At 34.0% G+C, this 18945-nt stretch overlaps 2 protein-coding genes across 2 annotated transcripts; both read right to left on the bottom strand.

Moving 5' to 3' along the window:
• Window positions 1–10042: 10042 nt before the first annotated feature.
• On the bottom strand, window positions 10043–11532 carry LOC110697724. Its single transcript, XM_021875102.1, has 3 exons — window positions 10954–11532; window positions 10423–10673; window positions 10043–10316 (listed from the first exon to the last, which is right to left on the bottom strand). Exons 1-3 carry the CDS (start codon window positions 11530–11532, stop codon window positions 10043–10045), a joined length of 1104 nt encoding a protein of 367 aa, XP_021730794.1.
• A 3882-nt stretch (window positions 11533–15414) lies between these two features.
• On the bottom strand, window positions 15415–17237 carry LOC110697723. Its single transcript, XM_021875100.1, has 6 exons — window positions 17073–17237; window positions 16802–16972; window positions 16667–16720; window positions 16043–16476; window positions 15600–15945; window positions 15415–15516 (listed from the first exon to the last, which is right to left on the bottom strand). Exons 1-6 carry the CDS (start codon window positions 17235–17237, stop codon window positions 15415–15417), a joined length of 1272 nt encoding a protein of 423 aa, XP_021730792.1.
• Between the last annotated feature and the right edge of the window lie 1708 nt (window positions 17238–18945).

The raw sequence follows: 18945 nt of genomic DNA, 5'->3' as shown, positions 1-18945 counted from the left end.
TAAACATCTTGTATACACAAGACCTTATCTTCATTTTATGAGAACATTAAACAATTTGATTAACTCACAAAAATTAAGAACATTAACTCCATGATGCTAACTTCAATCCATTAAAGGATCTTTTATGCATCCCTAGGATTATTGGATTTTCAAAATCACTTTGATTGTATCATATACAAATCTTCTTTCATGAACAATTTCAAGAAAGCGTTTTGAAATCCATCTACCAAATCTCATGAGGTAGAAATCACTAAAATATCTTTAATAGATCTTGACAACCTGACTAATGTAAAGGTTTCATCGCAGTCATAGTCATACTATGAATTAGTTAAATCCTTTAATAACTAGTCTTTTCTTGATTTAGAAAACACTTTTCTTCTTTGTCCATTTTGCTTACAATGGGTCTTACCCAATTTGACAAATTAATCAAGTGTCATACACTTGGTTACAAACTTAGAATCTCATATTTCCATGGTTTTTAAACCACTTGGAGTTATAACTTGTCAAATCATCTTTATTACTTGCATAATCATTATGTTCCAAAATAAATATTTTAGAACTCTTAGTCAATATAAAATCATATTTCTTTGGCTAAGCTTTAGATATGCTAGTCATCATTGTGGGTCTTTATGCAACAACTGAAACTTATACAAAAACTTTGTTTAGTTTTCAATGAGAAACGACAATAAAGGGTGTGCACTTGGAATGTACTACCTTTGACACATGGTTATTATTCCCATTACACTTAATGAGACCACATGTTGTCATTCATAACATGAGGTGAATCATGCTTATATTCTTGCTTTTATTCGATTACTTCTCAAATTTCTTCAAGATTCTTGAACTAACTTTTCTCGAACTCCTTCGAGACTCTCAAATTCCTTCGAGACTCTCGAACTCCTTCGAGACTCTCGAACTCCTTCGAGACTCTCGAACTCCTTCGAGACTCTCGAACTCTTTCGAGATTCATATACTCCCACTTGCCTTTTGAAGAGTTACATTAGCATGAGGTGAACCATTCATGGTTTGAACCATGTTTGTTTGTTGCTTTTTTCGAAACTCTTTCGAGATTTACACTACTCCCATTTGACCTTTTGGAAATGACATCTTTTCCAAAAGGGCATCTAATTGAGCAACAAACATTTTGTGCTAAGTATGACTTGTGTAGTATTACCTCGTGCTCTGTATAGGAATTGAACGTGTCTTAAAAGATTTAATATAACTTTTATTCCTTGCTTTGTAGAAAGACTTTATAAGAACTTTTCTTATCCATATCACATATGAAGCCTTTGCTACATTTTGATTTGACGTATGTATCCTTGTTTAGTATTGTAGCTCAACTTAAAAGTATATCCCTTGAATAATGGTTGGAAGATAGGTATTTCATCCATTATCAAAATATAATTCATATAGATTGATAGCTCCTTTCATAAACACTTCACAAGGTTTTCCTTCGGAGTTTGTTGTAAAACGATTTCACAACTCTTGGATGTTTATCAAGGTCTTGACTTAAATTCTCATTATTACGATCATATCGCAATACTTTGAATATCTTGCCAAGTAGATGTCTTGACTCAAACTTTCACCATTACAATCATATTGTAATGTATTTATTATTTTGTCAAGTTGATTCTGAACTTCATACTGGACCTTTTGAACTTTTCAAAACTTTCACTATTATGTTTCAACTAAGCACAAGTGATCGTATCACAAATGAAGTTTCTTTGTCCGTCTCTAGCCTTTGAACCTTAGGTTTTCTTACATTGATATGTATTGAACCTCTAGTTCATGTTATCATTTCTCTCAACAATATCTTGTTAGTTTCAAATTAGAATGAAAAAGAACAAGATGTCACTTACCTTAAGTGACGTGTTGAAAGATGTTAATGTGGAGAAATTAATTAGTGTTGATCAAGATTTGTATAATATAAGTCAAAAGAATTATAAAAATCTTTCTAAGTTTACTACTGATCAACTTATTACATTACTTGGTAAATTGGATCGTAAGATTGATTCTGTGAAGCGTAGAATTGATGTGATAAAGAATATTAGCAATAATGATGGTTTTGATGCTGAACAACAAGAAGTCTTGAGTGATGATCATGGATTTCTGTTGTCTGATTTGGATCTTGATCTCGATTACGATGCGATGTTTGAAGATATGAAGGGACTAACTGCACCTAATTATGAAGGTATCTACAAAATGGATATGATGGGTGTTACTCCTGACTACACCGAAATCAATCAAGGTTCAAGATTTACTGATAATTATACTCTGCAATGTGCTCCGATGATGGGTACTACTCCTATTAACAACACTGATAATAATCAAGGATCGAGATTTGCTGATAATTATCTTCTGGAATGCATTCCAATGATTGGTACTACTCCTAGTAGCAACACAGATAATAATCAAGGGTCGAGATTTGCTGATAATTATCCTCTGCGTTCCGATGATGGGGTACTACTTCGACTAGCTACACTAATAACAATCAAGGGTTTGATAATAATTATCCTCTGCAACGCAATTCGATGATGGATCATTCTATCTATAGTGGTGATTTAGAGCAACAATTTGCTTATAATTATCCTCTGCAGCAATGCAATCAGATGATGGATTGTGCAATCTACAACAGTGATTTAGGGCAACGATTTGCTGATAATTATCCTCTGCAACGCGGCTATCCTATGATGGGTCTTAACAACTGTAATGAAGAGTTGGGGTTTGTTGATAACTTGGTGTTACAATGCAATCCTATGTCCTATGATCAAAAGCCGGGATCTGTTGCTAATATGTTGGGGATGCAGTCTGATTTATTCTGCTATACTGTCTGATTTTTTTCCTTTTGAGATTCTGCTACTAGAAGTGTTACTGTCTTTTGTAAAAGTCATATTCGAATCTTGATAAAATTGTAATGTGCTGCAATACAGCAATAGTGTCTCTTCAGTTGATAAAATTCGTCAATTCCCGTTTGCAATGATCTGACGATTTGTACTGTAATTTACGCGATGCAAAAAATATTATGTTTAGAATTTGAGTTGGAAGGATTTGCTAATGGAAAATTATAAAATAAACTTTGTTACAAAATTAAATTCAAACCTATGCTATTCTAATTTATGGTCTAGTCTTTGGTAATGCAATTTGGCAACTTTAGCATAATGCATATGAATTACGGAGTATAAAAATTTTGATTTTCGAGCAAGTTTTTCACCCTTCAACTTCTTTTCATCGTTACACATTATTTTTATCTATTATTAATCTTAAATCATTACAAAATGCGTAAAAATTAAAAGAAATTTTGCGAAGAACTACCTTTTGAATATCAACTTTTGCGAACAAATACTTTTTATCTTTAAAGTTTGCGAACAACTACCATAATCTTTGTTTCTATTATGATATCACTACCACTTGACATAAAACTTTAGATTTATCGTTTGTGGGGCAATTATGGTGGGTTATATGACATACTGTATTTGAGATATGCAAGACTACTTGTTCTGTTTTTACTTTTTGCTCTTTGCATTGTATGCTGCTCTTGGATCTTACTCTCAATAGTCGAGCTAACTTAATGTAACTTTCTAACAAATATATTGAATAAAAACAATAGAAATAAAGCAATGTTCTTAAAGTATATAACTAATTCAATCCATACCCAAAAAAAATAATAATAAGAACATGGAATTTCTATCTGCAAATAATTCACAGTAAAACCCACATGAAGCCATGGTAAACAACTAGCCAAAACGCATTACCTAGCAACATGTATAACATTGCTAGAGAAATTGTAATTCATTACATATAAATGAACCGAAACTGAATATATGTATACGTCGTAGAACTTGCATTGTACGTTTAATCAAAATCTATCACCACCTCTCGCATAGCTTCCTAAGGGAATTGAACCAGCAATTCCACCCAAGGTTCATAAACGACCAAAACGGCCAAAAGTAATCACGACAAGGTATACCGGAAATTTCAAGCCTAGCTTCTTCATTATTTTTGTATCTATAAAAATACTCTCGGTTTCTATAAATCTTAAAACCTTATAATCATCGGAATTGCTATCATAACCAAATCCAATACCGGTGTGTAGGTGATTAGAGCCTGGTAGTTGTGTTAATCTTTAATAAGCTCGAGTGGCCGGATTGTACAAAGATATGTATGTAGTCAAGTAATCCGTATCGTACTCATCAACGTCATAATGTGAGAAGCATAGTAAGCCATTACATGAGCCTACTAATAAATAACGGTCTGACGGATATGAATAAACATCTTGCAATTGCTTGGTCATATGAAGTTGAGTAAAACAATGGTCGAAAGGGATGGTGGTAGTAACTTTGTTTTTTCTTACCTCGACTAAGAGAGACCGAGAGTTGTATGTGATAGAGTAAAGCGAAGGACCACTATCCAAAATAGCGTGGACAATGAGACCAGGGTGTTTCGAGTATGATTCGAGTGATCTACCAAAGGTGGAGCTTGATGAAATTTGAGTCTTTGATTAGTTCATACCATGATTTTGAAACACACTTGAAACAGTGAAGAGATTTACGGGCATTCTTGAAAGGATATCACTAATTAGCTCTAATGGAAGGTGGTTAGTAACTTTTTTAGGCTTTGGCAAATCCATTGTCAAAGGTAACGAATTGTAGGGTTAGACTTCACCTTATTTATAATGACAAAACTAATGGGAGTTAGGAAACCTGATCTAACTTGGATTAATATTTTCGTTTAGTTTTAGATAGATTAGGATTGATTAATACATTAATTAGATGAAGCCCGTGTGATGCACGGTTTGTTTGTATTTTTTAAAATAATATATTTTACTAAATACATATTTAACTGATAAACTTTGTGATATTCACTTAAAACTACTTGAATTTTTTATTATGAAATGAATTATTAATTTTGTTTCTCATATTTAGATAAAATTCCTAATATAAAAAGATAATATTTTATTTCACAAAGTTTCATATGTGACTGGCTACATCGTTTGGTCAGGATTACTTGGTCAGGGGTTATACGGTTGGTCAAGGGTTACTCGATCGATTGACCAGAGGTTAATCGGACGGATAGAGGTTACTCGATCAGTATTTTGGTGTGTCTCAGCTGGCCACACGATATGGTCAACCACACAGAAAACACGCTTATTTTATTTTTATAATTAATATAAAATTTTAGATCAAAAATAAATTGCAATTCTTTTTTTCATTGGCTAAATATAACATTTTATATGTGGCGCGCTAAAATATTTTGAAAATCTCGACTTCATTAATCACCCAAATAAATCATTTAATTTTATTCATGATAATTTTTTAAAAATAATAATCTTATATGTCGCTCTGATAATTTTTTATTTTATTTTTATTGTAATCCTACGTAATACTTTAAAAAAAAAACTAATCTTACGTGGCACAATCCTATTTTAGCGTTTTAAAAATATTAATTATACGTGGCAATTTTTTTTATTATAATCCTACGTAGCACTTTAAAAAAAACTAATTTTACGTGTCATAATCCTATTGTAGCGTTTTTAAAATATTAATCCTACGTGGCGCTCTAATAATTTTTGAAAAATTAAAATCCTATGTGGCGCTCTAAGAACTCGGAAAAAAAACTCCCCTTTATATATATACTAGTTTTGTGCTTGGGCGATGCCTAGATGGTTGATAAAATTTTAAGATAACATTTTTACTTGAATGTTAAATACGATCAAATAATTTCTTCTGATAATGTAGGATATTTAGATTTACGATATCATATGGAGTGTACTTTGTGTAGTTTTATTTGTAAATAGATATTTACGTTATTATTGACTTGAAATTATTTTTATTGAAATTAAAATATTTTCAGTTAACTAAAAGTATTTTACCAAATTAAAATTATTTTTGATTAAAAATTATTTTAGTGTTTATCTAATTTTTTTAAATAAATTAAATAACAATGCATTTTGTATGCGGCTAACCACACCATCTGGCCGGATAAAGTAACCCCTGTAATATTTAGTGAGTAACCTCTAACACTGACTAAGTAACCCCTATCTATAACACCGATTGAGTAACCATTATAACACTGACCAAGTAACCCCTATAGCACTAACGAAGTAACTTTGATCTTGTAATAGTTGGTGACACGTGGCCAGCTACGTATAAAAGTTTGTGATTAAATATATTATAAATAGATCTTATTTTATGGAACTTTTTAAAACAAATTTGATGATGGAAATAGAATTGAGTTATAAGATATTTATTAAAAGTTATGATTAATTTTGTATATACAAAATATTAGAATTTTATCAATAATAAAACTCTATACAACCATATTATCTTAAAAAATATATCCAAAAATTGCTTAATTAGCATCATATGTGTCAAAGTGATACTTGTTTATCTCCTACAAAGCACGACACTTGGCAAAAAACTAGAATGTCAAGTGTCACTGTCTCGTGGCCTGGCTGCGAGACCGGCTTTATTTATTAGTGATATGATATGATATATTAGATTTTGATAAAGATGACTAATTAAATTGTTTAACTTTTTATTGAGATATAGCAGTACACTAATTTTGATAAAGTATACTAGTAATTTTTTGACGGGTCGGAAATCCTTTGTTGATTTCTCTCTCCCTTTTTTTTTTAGGATCTATTCGGCAAAAGTAGTTGTAGCTGTTAGCTGTAGAGGTAGCTGTGAGCTATCAATAGGTAGTTCTCAGCTGTCAGCTATCAAGGTAGATGTTCATAATATGAATGTTTGGCAAATCTAGCTGTTGAAACTATTATTATTATATTATTATTATTATTATTATTATGATTATTATTATTATTATATTTTGATATTTTTAAAATATCGACTATAATATATAATGCTATTAAGCAATCACTTCATAAAATAAGATTTATAATAAAAATCAAATACTTCTGATTATAATGAAAATTAATGTCAACAACCAGGTAGAAAAATATGGTAGAAATCGTGATTATTTTGGTTTACTGGAAAGCAAATACATTGAGTCAAAAAAGATAGAAATTTTGGTTTTTTTTTTTCTAAAATAAAAAAAAAACTAAAATAAAACCTAAAAAATTGGTTGAACGCTATATTTACTAGCTTTTATCAAGAGCTATCTAAAAGCTACCTCCACCTCTAACAACTACTTAAAACACTACTTCACCAAATAATAATATTTTTTCTAGGTAGTGTTTGAATTAAGTTCAAAAGCTAACAACTACCTCTAAAGCTACCGCAGAACATACCCTAATTTCTCTTAATTAAAAATATGGCTTGCAATTTAATTTCAACAAAAATATGACTTGTATTTTGAATGCACAAGGATTTTTTAATTGACTTGATAGAATGATCACGTACATGTATGTAGTATAGATAAGATAAGAGCACATATACAATGCACATTTTTTATTGTTAACTTTCCTATCTCAACAAAAGATGAAATTCTATCAATTTATGCTTCTTATATATAAAACCTTTATTTTGCACAATTTATTTAACGACTAAAATATATAGTTGTGATTGTTAAGATAGAAATATATTATATGATTTGATTTGATATTATCTTATATATGTATAGGATAGGAATTTGGTAAGATTTGACCTTACCTAGATATACTGATAATTATCCTCTGCAACGCAATTCAATGATGGATCATCCTATCTACAACGGTGATTTAGGGCAACGATTTGCTGATAATTTTTTTTTTCCTGAGGTTCTACTACTAGAAGTGATACTGTTTTTTGGTAAGTCATATTCGAATCTTGATAAAACTGTAATGTGCTGAAATATTGTTTCTCTTCAGTTGATGAATTTATCAATTCCCTTTTGCAGTGATCTGATGATTTGTATTGTAATTTACGTGATGCAAAGAATATTAGGTTTAGAATTTGGGTTGGAAGGATTTGATGATGGAAAATTATAAAACTTTGTTACAAAATTAAATTCAAACCTATGCTATTCTATTTATCGGTCTAGTCTTTTGTATTGCAATTTGGCAACTTTACCATAATGCATACAAATTATATAAAAATGATCCTCCTAAAAGAAAATAGTATAAACTAATAATTTATAATTGTTTCTGGAGAAATATATTAATTAATTACATAAATTTGAATTGAACATAAACTTATTGTAACTGAATATAGGGGAATTCCATGTTCCTCATTGTGAGGAACATGTTTTGTTGCTCATGGGGTATGTGTCAAGATCTGAGAGTTCCATTCATTACACATAGACGGTCCCCATAAGTGAAAAACATCACATTATTTTCCAAAATGTCATTATGAGGAACTGGGGCTCCCTCCTGATTGTCACGTAACTGAAACTTGTACTTTAAATCAAAATCTATCACCACCTCTCCGTATAGTTTCCTAAGGGAATTGAATCAGCAATTCCACCCAAGGTTCCATAATCGACCAAGAGTAAACACCACGAGGTATACCGGAAATTTCAAGCCTCCGAGCTTCTTTATTTTTATCACAATAAACCATGAATTCTTGTAATTTAGTTTGGTTACGCAACACTAAAATGATATTGTGCTCGTCTTGTAAGCAAGCGAGATCGAAATAGTCTCCCCACATATTGTATATGTTGAAGCATGAGCATTCCCTTGAATTATGATGAAACAATGTTATCCAAGACTTCTTAACGTCGTTATTGTCTTCCAAAATAAAAACATCCAAGAAGTTCGTCACCATACATAGCTGTCCTCGTAAAATCGTTAATCTAGGTGAAAAACTAGTAATCTTGCTAGGAAGGGGCATCTCATAAAACTTTCGAGTAACAAGATCGAAACACTTTAACTCGCTTTGCCTTCGAAAAAGCCAGTGCAAAGTATTGTTAGCACAAACCGCCGATTTTTTACAATCAAACAACCTCATATCCCAAGGGGGGTTTTGAATGGTCTCCCAAACATTATAATTTACATTATAGAGTGAAAATCTACACTCTTCGGTAACGCCCCTAGCTTTTATAAATCGTAAAATCTTATAATCATCTTAATTGCTATCATAACCAAATCCAATACCGGAGCTTGGGTGATTAGTACCTGGTAATTGTGTTAATCTTTTATAAGCTCGAGTGACCGGATTGTACAAAGATATGAATGTAGTCAAGCAATCCAGAGATGACTCATCAACATCGTAATTTGAGAAGCATAGTAAGCCATTGCATGAGCCTACTAATAAATAAAATTGGTGTAATGAAAAAGAAAAAACATCTTGCAACCGCTTGGAATTAAGCCCGTATATTGTATTTAGTTTTTTAACGCGCTAAGTTTATGCCCTTGGCTTAGGTTGTATATATACCTTGTTTACACAGCTATACAAACTAAGGACTCACATTCTTGACATGGTAGCAGCAATACACTTGGGCATGTGAAGTTGAGTAAAACAATGGTCGAAAGGGATGGTAGTGGTAGTAACTTTGTTTTTGCTAACCTCGACGAAGAGAGGCCGAGGGTTGTACTTGATAGAGTAAAGCACAGGACGACGACCCAACATAGTTTGGACAATGAGACCAGGGTGTTTCAAGTTTGATTCGAGTGATCTATCAAGATAGAGCTTGGTGAAATTTGAATCATTGATTAGGTCATACAATGATTTTGAAACACATACACTTGAAACGTATAAGAGATTTTACGGGCAATCTTGAAAGGATATCACTAATTAGCTCTAATGGAAGGTGGTTAATTACTTTTTTAGGCTTCGGCAAATCCATTGTCAAAGGTAATGAATTGTAGGGTTAGACTTCACCTTATTTATAATGACAAAACTAAGGGGTGATTGCCTGATTGGAAACCTACTCTAACTTGGATTGATATTCTAGTTTAGTTTTAATATAAGTTGACATACAATCCTATCTAGTTACCAGTGGTGTAACCAGAAAAATTTCGAAGGGGTGGCCGGCCTAATTGATAATCTAAAAAGATACCTCAACAAGTCATAAATGCATATGTAATAATTGGGTAAAAAAAAAATTCAACATAAACCATTAAAATAAAAATATCTGTAAAAATTTGAAGTATTAAAAAAAATACTAATCACTTAACACGAGCTCTCCTAGGTTTCATAGAATAAAAGTCATCTATGATCGACTTTATTTCGAATTTTCCAGCAATCTCCTTTTCGATATACACTAGAAAGTAATCAAAAAGAAAGTCATCTTCGATCTTATTTCGAAGACAAGTTTTCACAATTTTCATTGCCGAGAAAGCTCTTTCTGTAGTTGTTGTGCTAACCGGAAGGGTCAAAATAAGTTGAATCAATCTATCAACTAATGGATAAGCAACTGATTTCCTAGTCTCCAACAAACTTCTACACAAATCAGTAATGGTACTCAAGTCCTTTATATTTGGGTGCTTAGCTAGGAACATCACAATCAAATTGTTGAAGTTGATACTTTAAATGTGATTTTTCATACTCTGAAAAGTCCTCGGGATAGTATTTCTCTGCAAGGAGACAAATATTTTCCACATTAAAGTGTTTATATCCATTAATAGGACTCAAAGACGCACTTAAAGTAAGTAGCTCTGTTGTTCGTTCACTAAAGCGACTATTTAGCTCTTGCAATTGCTTATCCGCGACTGCATTAAACACATCCACCCGATAATGATGCTCCACTGTTATGGTATCTTTGTTGCGTCGAGATTGAATTATTTCAGAATAAGTAACCTGCATATCTAGTATTTGAGTATCATGTTTAAGGCAGAATGATTGTACTTTTTGTAAAAGGGATTCCCAACCGTTATCTCTAAAATTTTGAATCAAGGATTTTGTACCAACAACTAAATGCATAGAATTTAAAATGTCTTGTGATTTATGCTGCAAAGCTCGACAAAAACCATCTGTATATCCCATAAGATCTTCCATAAGGTGTAAAATAAATAAGAAATCAAATGCTACCAACTTTTTTAGAGCAGATTTAGGATCCCCCGCGTTGAGAATATGATACCCGACGATCAATGGCTATTTTTACAAGGATTGAGCGAGTAGCATTGTACATTTTTAATAGACTATAAATCGACTTATAATTAGAGCTCCATCTAGTATCCCCAGGACGTTGCAACGTACCAATTTGGTTTAATCCTTTTCCTGTTTCAACCTCCTCAATCTCAATTAAATTCTCTAATTCAGCTATTTGGCTAGCTTGTAACTCATCATGACGCTTAGAAGAAGAGCTAACATCGTTAACAATGAAAATTAAATCTTTAAAAAAATCATGAACCTCGGCTACTTCCCTTGCTGTAGCAATAAGAGCTAATTGTAATTGATGTGCTAGATAATGTACATAATAAGCATAGTGACGTTCTTCCATGAACAAAGCCTTTAAGCCATTCCATTCTCCTCGCATATTACTAGCACCATCATAAGCTTGCCCTCTAAGGTTTTGAATGCTCAACTCATGGTTAGATAAAACCATAGAAATTTCTTCTTTAAGATCCTTGGAAGTTGTATATTTGACATGTACTAGCTCAAAAAACCGCTCTCGTAAATAACCATTTATGTCAACAAACCTTAAAACAATACCCATTTGTTCTCTTTTAGATATGTCTCGAGATTCATAACAATAATACAAAACTTTGAATCACCAATTTCCTCACGGATTTCTTTTTGCACTTTGTTTGCAAATACCTGTAGAATCTCTTTCTAAATTGCCGGAGATGTATATTTAGCATTTTGTGGGGCATTGTCCATCACAACATTACATACATCTTTATTATATGATGATAAGAGTTTTAACATCTCTAGAAAGTTTCCTTGATTTTTTGACTTTGCACTTTCATCATGTCCTTTGAATGCACAATTTTGAAATGTAAGTCATCGCACTACTTCAATTGAAGTTTTTATTCTTAAACAATTATCTTCAATCAATTGTGGATTAGGCTTTTCAATTCGAATGCCTGATTAATGTGACCTTCAATTTTCTTCAAATTCTCCCAACATATTGCTGAATATCCATGAGCTGAATTGGTATCTTTCCCCATATGTGATAACAAAGAACAACCTTTACCCCCAACCTTCTTCCAATTTCTGAATCCTTGGACTGTAAAAACATTTGATCCGGATTTTCCTAATGGGTCCTTTGGAAAAAGGAAACATGGAAAACAATAAGTTGCATCCGTTGTAGGAGAAAACTCTAGCCAGGGAAATTTATTAAACATGGAAAACCAATTAGATTGGAATCGACGTGGGTGATCTGTCGGACCTGAAGAAGGGTATTGAGCTAAGTGAAATTGATAAGGCCCGTAATTTATATATGCATTGACAATATCTTCCTGCTCCTTTGAAGGGTAATAACTATCAATTGACTTACGTAGAGTCAGATCACGCATCAAAATTTCCAATATTAAATGTAGGTTGAGCTGTAGATGCATTTGTTGATTGTTCATTATGGGTAAATTTCTCAGGATTTATATCAACATTCGTTTCGACAGTCACATTAGGGGATTGGTCTTTAATGTTTAATTCGGAAGGAGATTTTGCTTTCGAAAAATAAGAGTCAATTGCTTTCCTCTTCATATTTCAATCTAGAAAAAATAATATTATTTTTGATCAATTACATACTTTCTCCGATTTTTTTACTTGACCCGCTTTGACTTTTACACTATTCACCACCTCTCCTTTGAGAGTCTTTTGTGAATAATATGTAAGGAAAAACATATTCATTTGGGATCTTTTTGAATTCGTCTCAATAAATACTATTATAATATATAAATTTTATAAAGTTTACTTATGGAGAATTAAAATTATTGATCTTTAAAATTTTGGATGGGCAAGTGTGATAAAAGAAACAGGTCAAGTAAAAAAGAACAAAGCAATTTATAATAAAATTATGAGATTATATTCTCTAATGGCTAATTAAATTACATTATACAAAGTAATACAATTTATAATCTAATTTAAATTACTTAATTTTGATTATATAACCCTAATACATGTATTAAAAAATAAAATAATGAAATTACAACCAAAAAAAAAAAAAAAGTCGGAAAACGGAAGACGTACCTGAAGGCCGAGGGATTGAAGGTATGTGTGTACTCCGTATATTAACTAATATAGCCGCTTAACATAACATACATGGCTTTTCTTTTCTTTTCTTTTTTTTAATTTGGGCTTCAGCATTAATTTTTTATTTTTCTGGGCCAAGGGGTGGCAATGGCCCACCCAGGCCCCTCCTAATTCCGCCCCTGCTAGTTACTATATTTAGCTAGGATAGATTATGATTAGTTAATGTATTTATTTTGATAAAGATGATTAATAAATTTTTTTTTTTTTTTGACAGGATGATAATAAAGATGATAAATGAAATTGTTTAGCGGATATTAGATTATAATATACAAAAATGTAGTATATTTAGCTAGGATAAATTATGATTAATTAATGTATTAATTTTGATAAAGATTTTTTTTTTTTTTTTTTTTTTTTTGTGACGGGATGATAAATATGATTAATGAAAAGGAAAATTTCAAAATAACCACCCAAAAAACAGACCATTTTAAATTTAACCACCCAAAAAAAATTATTTATATTTAACCACCCCTTAAATTAATTAATCATACAGATGACCACCCAAATCTATTTTTCGGTGGAATTTTCCTCACTGGGCCCCACCCAACGGCTAGTAACGGCTACTTTTCCCTTTCTAAATGAATAAGTCCACGATTTTTTCAGAAAAAACACTTCCCCTAAATCAAATCAAATTTCTCCTTCAATTTCTCCCAAAAACGTTGGAAAAAAACTTCCCCTAATTGCAGACGCACCCCCAATACAGACAGCAGGTGAATTCGCAACAGGTATTGTTTTTCTATTTAAAAAATTAGGGTTCTTGTTGCACTAAATTTGGGGAAAATTGGCGAAATTGTTAGTTAGGGTTTGTTGTTTAAAGCACGAATTATATGATTTCAAAGCAAGAATTAATTGTTTGTACAATTGGGGAAAATTGGGGTGATTAGTTAATTGGGGATTCTATGCATGACTTTGATTGATTATTTGTTGTTGGAAATCTTGTGGCAGCAATGGAGGAGAATAAGGTGTTATTCAGATTTAAGTACTTGAGTGTTGTTATTGACATTGAATACGAAGTAGGCAAAAGTAACTTGTTGGATACAGCAATAGAAATTGAAGATAAACTTCGTGAAATGGAAGACCCAGTAGAAGGTTCAAGTGACATTCTGCACCCCACATTTCAGTATATTTATAGAGGGAAGTATAGGACTTTAGAGGATGATGGTGATGTGTTCAAGATGATTAGGAGGTTACCTAATAAGGACATGTATACCATACATGTTGGGAGCACAGATGACCCTGGTTTTTTGGCTGATTGTATCTTGGAGTACAGGATGAAACAAAATGGGACATGGCCACCCCCTGGTTATCCTCATTATGGAGGTCAACCACCACAATGACTAGGTGTGGTTGAGTAAGAAGTGTGTAATACATTGTGTAATGGAAGTGTTTGGTTAATTGACATTTGTTTTGGTACTTGCAGGTTGGAAGATGTCCTGGAATAGCTCATCTTTCCCAAACTAGATTAAATGCAATTGTGGATTGCCTCTTGCAAAGTTGACATCTTGGACTAGGGAGAACCCAGGGAGGAAATTCAGGGCTTGCAAATTCTATGACCCTGTCACTGAAAGTAGGGGGTGCAAGTGTTTTGAATGGGTTGACACTGAAGATGGAACTGAGTGGCAGAGAGATGTGATCAACCAACTTCTACTTGACAAAAGGCTAATCAAGGCTGAAGTTAACTCACTTAAGAGAGAGGTTGATGACTTGATTGGCCAGAGAAGATGTTTGCTGAATGAGGTTGACACTTTGAAACTGAAATGCAAGGCCCTAAGTGGTGACAAGAAGAAGATGATCAGCAACAATGGCAATTCTGATAGCAAGCTCCAAGTTGTTGTAGTAATTATGTTTTCTGTTTTTTTAGTTTTAGCCTATGTTGTATTGAATAAACTGGTTTAATGGGGAGGAGCAGGATGGGATGATTGTAATGCTATTTATATGTGTTATTATGGAATGAAATGAACAAGTTATTTTGGTACAATTTTTAAATAAAAAGCAAGACATACATGTGCAAACTCATTACTGTCATTGAATGACTGAAGTGTGAACATGTTCATAAGTGATCCTAACACATTACAGCCAAAAGCATAGTACCATCCAATGTACTGATGTACATATCAAACATTGATTAACAAAGTAAAAAACATGCAACTACCTATCATCTCCTGCTAACATACAAAATAGGAGGTGATTAATCTACTTGCTAGGTCTAATTCTAGTTGCTAGGTCTAATTACATGTAGCTTGGTTCTTGGTGGCATTTGACTTGGTTGATATGCTGCAGCTAATGTGGATGATGTAGGATGTGGTGCAAAGCTTGTGGCAGCTGTTGTGGATGTAGCTTGGCTCTACTGAGTGTCCTGCTGTTGTTGTTGCTTCCTCTGCTGCTCTTCCTGAGGGAACCTCTTGCTGCCAATACTGTTTGGACCAGGTGTACCACCAACTGCACTCTATTAACCATAGTACAGATTTAGTAGTCAAAATAATACTGCAAAAAAGCATAAACACAATGTACAAAATTCCTGGTTATTACCTTTTTCAAAGCTTTTTCTACTCTCCTCTTTCTCTGGTTTTTCACCCAGTTAGTGTCCAAATGGGGTCTTCCACCTTCTTTCTTTGGTGAAGACACTACTACAGGTGTGAGAGGAGGGTTTTTGCAGGTCTTATCATAGTGGCCAAGCTGGCCACAGTTCTTACAAGTGGCCCTCCTATTGAGTGGCTGCTGCACTTGTTGGTTCTGCCCACCCATTTCTCCCTGTTCCAACTTCCTCTTCTTAGACTTAGGCCTCCCAAGCTGTACCTTGATGGCTGGTGGTAGTGGTTGCCTCAGCTTAACCCTTTCCCAATGGCGTGGACCAGGCATAGGTGCGATCTCAAGCCTATATGCCAACATATATGTGGACACAAGGTAAGCATTGTCCGCATAATCTTCTAGGTCAGCCCTTTTGTCCATGATGCATGCATATGCATGGACACAGTTCCCAATGGAAGCAAGTGCATGTTGCCTTGTTCAGGTCAACTGTTACTTGGTCAGAATTGAGTTGAACCTCATAACTGTCACCCCTAGACAGTTGCACAATGCAATGCCTTGCAACTGGTTCTATCCTTTGAAAAACCTTCTTGACATAAGGAACAACCTTCCCTTCCATTTTCAGAAAAGCTTCCCATTTGTCATTGTTTCTTTTCATGGCATACCTCCTAAGCCACTCCATTTGAGTCAAAATAGGCTTATCCCTAGCTTCTTTCATTACAACATTAAAAGTCTCACAAATGTTGTTGAGCAACATGTTTGACTTTGGGAATGTGCTAAAGGCATGTCTGGACCAATGTTTGGCTGGGATGTCAGATAGATATTCAAAATCTTCCTCAGACAAGAACCTAATTGACTCCATTGCTACTTCAAAGTCAAACTACAAATGAAGGAAAACCATACAAACATATAAACACCCAAATCAGAATTACAAACAGTCATAGACATAGTAGCATTACAATTAAAGTTCTTATGCATACCAATGTTGTTTCCCTTGCTGCTGACTAGAACAGTTCCTTGAAAGTGGATCCACTAAATTGTAACTTGAAGTTAGCCTATATATGTCTGACACAATACCTTGTGTCTGCATAAGGAACAACCTGGTGCAAAGCTTCTACCAAGCCCTGTTCACACATCATAAATCAAATTAGCCAAGTGGACAAAGATAAAATAAGTATTGTAATTATTTTTGGATATATGTTTACCTTTTGCCTATCAGATATAAAGGTATATCCCAGGCCTCTTTCTTCATCTTTCAGGGCTTTCATCAAACTCTCAAGAAACCAAACCCAAGTCTCTGTATTCTCAATTTCAGCTGTAGCCCAGGCAATAGGGTAAATGTTGTTATTGCCATCCTTACCAACTGCAACCAAAATCTGGCCAGGATAGGGACCTTTCAGATGGCATCCATCAACCCCAATAAATGGTCTACAACCAGCCAAAAATCCTTTCCTAAGTGGTGCAAGGCATATGAACATTCTCAAGAATAATGGGGGGTTCAATCTGCTCTAATCCATCAACTACAACATTACACTCAGTACCAGGGTTGTACTGCATAAGAGCCTTCACATAGTCCCACACTCTTGCATACTGTTTTGCTGCTGAACCATAGATCATGAGCTTAGCCCTTGCCCTTGCCATCTAAGCTTTACAGTATTTAATTTCTATGCCAAAATCACCAAAAACTCTCCTTCTGAAACTTTTTATCTTCCACCCTGGGTCACTTCTCCCATCCTCAATGTACTTCTCAACTAAAAATTCAGCAGAAAGATTGAGATTGCTTCTTACCCTTAAACACTTGTGCTTTAAATTTAGACTCTTAATCTGCCAAAAATCTTGGTTGACAGACCTCCTAGCAACCACCCTAAAATGACAAATCCTCCCCCCAACACATGTGCACATAGGCAGCCTAGTCTTTTTTTTATTCCATTTGCATTTACATCTCCTTCTACACTGGGTTGTTATTTTGCTGCTTTCATTGTGCAAATACCAGTATTCATACCTGTTCTCAATGGCATGCTGCTTTAGAGCTCTCCTAAGCAGTTTGTTATTAAGGAACTTATGTCCTTTCACCAACTAAATGGCCTTCTTGTAGTCTGTTGATGCATGAAACCATGGACAATTATCTTGCTCATCATCAGACCCTTTAGGGCTATCCAACTCCTCTGAATCAGAAGTGAACTCTCCCTGCAAAGCAACTTCTTTACTCAACAATTCACTTTCAAGCAGATCATCACTGTTATGCACTTCATATTCAACCCTTTCTTGCTCACCTTGGAGACTTGCATTCACTTCTTCAATTATGTTATTAACAGTGTTGTCAAGACCATCTCCAATATCAGCATCCTCATCTTCCCCCTCCTCTTCCCCTGCTTCCCACTCTATGTCAGTGTCAGGGCAGTCAAAGCTTGAGGAACCAGATCTAGAATCTGATTCAAACTCAGCCTCTCTGTTTTTCTTCCTTTTCCTTTTCCCTGTTTTTCCCCTTTCCCAGTACCTTTCCCTTTCCCTTCACCCTACTTCCCCCAGATGTGCCTTCCTCTTCACCTTGCTTCTTCTTCCCTTTCACACTCTCTGAGAACAATTCCTTTCTTGTTGTTTTCTCAGTGTGCTCTACAACCCTAGGCCCCCCTTTTTGGTTGTTTTCTGTCTCATCCTTGTCTTTATTAGCCAACAGCTGCTTAAACATTGGGCTTCTCCTAACTTTAGTGAGCTTAACAACTTTGCTTTGACTATTTTGGGTGGGTTGGACAACACTGGGTTCTTGGCTAGTACAATAAACTACAGCAAACCTATCCTTAATCTTTGTCTCCAAAAAGCCCTTCACATCATCATCACTCAGAATTTCCTTTTTACCACTTGACCAACTCTTCCCCCTTTTTTTATACCAAATATTCCACATGCTTGGCACATGCAAATCAAACTTCACAAACCCCTAAATGCAAGATTCCCTAAGTAAGCTGACTGACATCTCACTCACTCTGCACTTGTACCTCCAATATTCCCAGCCACCCTCATACCCACACAAAGTCTTTTCCTTTATTTTTTTGTTCACAAACACACCCCCTAATCTAACCTTAACATCTACAAATTCAACTTCAGCAACAATCTGTGCATATAATAAAGCACTATTAATTCATGTACACAACACCAAATGCCTAACTAATCCCCATACCAGAAGTAAACATACAACCATTAACATAATGCAATGTGTTCTACATAGCAGCAATAAACAAATCCCCCAACTAATTGTCCTCCCAACATCATTAAACAATTCAACAAGCAGTAAACAAAGCAGCATTAAAAAAAGCAATGTGTTGTGCATACCAGTAAAAAACAAATCCCCCAA

The sequence above is a fragment of the Chenopodium quinoa genome, unplaced genomic scaffold, assembly GCF_001683475.1.
Source record: "Chenopodium quinoa cultivar QQ74 unplaced genomic scaffold, ASM168347v1, whole genome shotgun sequence".
NCBI classification, from domain to species: Eukaryota; Viridiplantae; Streptophyta; class Magnoliopsida; order Caryophyllales; family Amaranthaceae; genus Chenopodium; species Chenopodium quinoa.
This window is presented reverse-complemented; position numbering and strand designations above follow the sequence as displayed.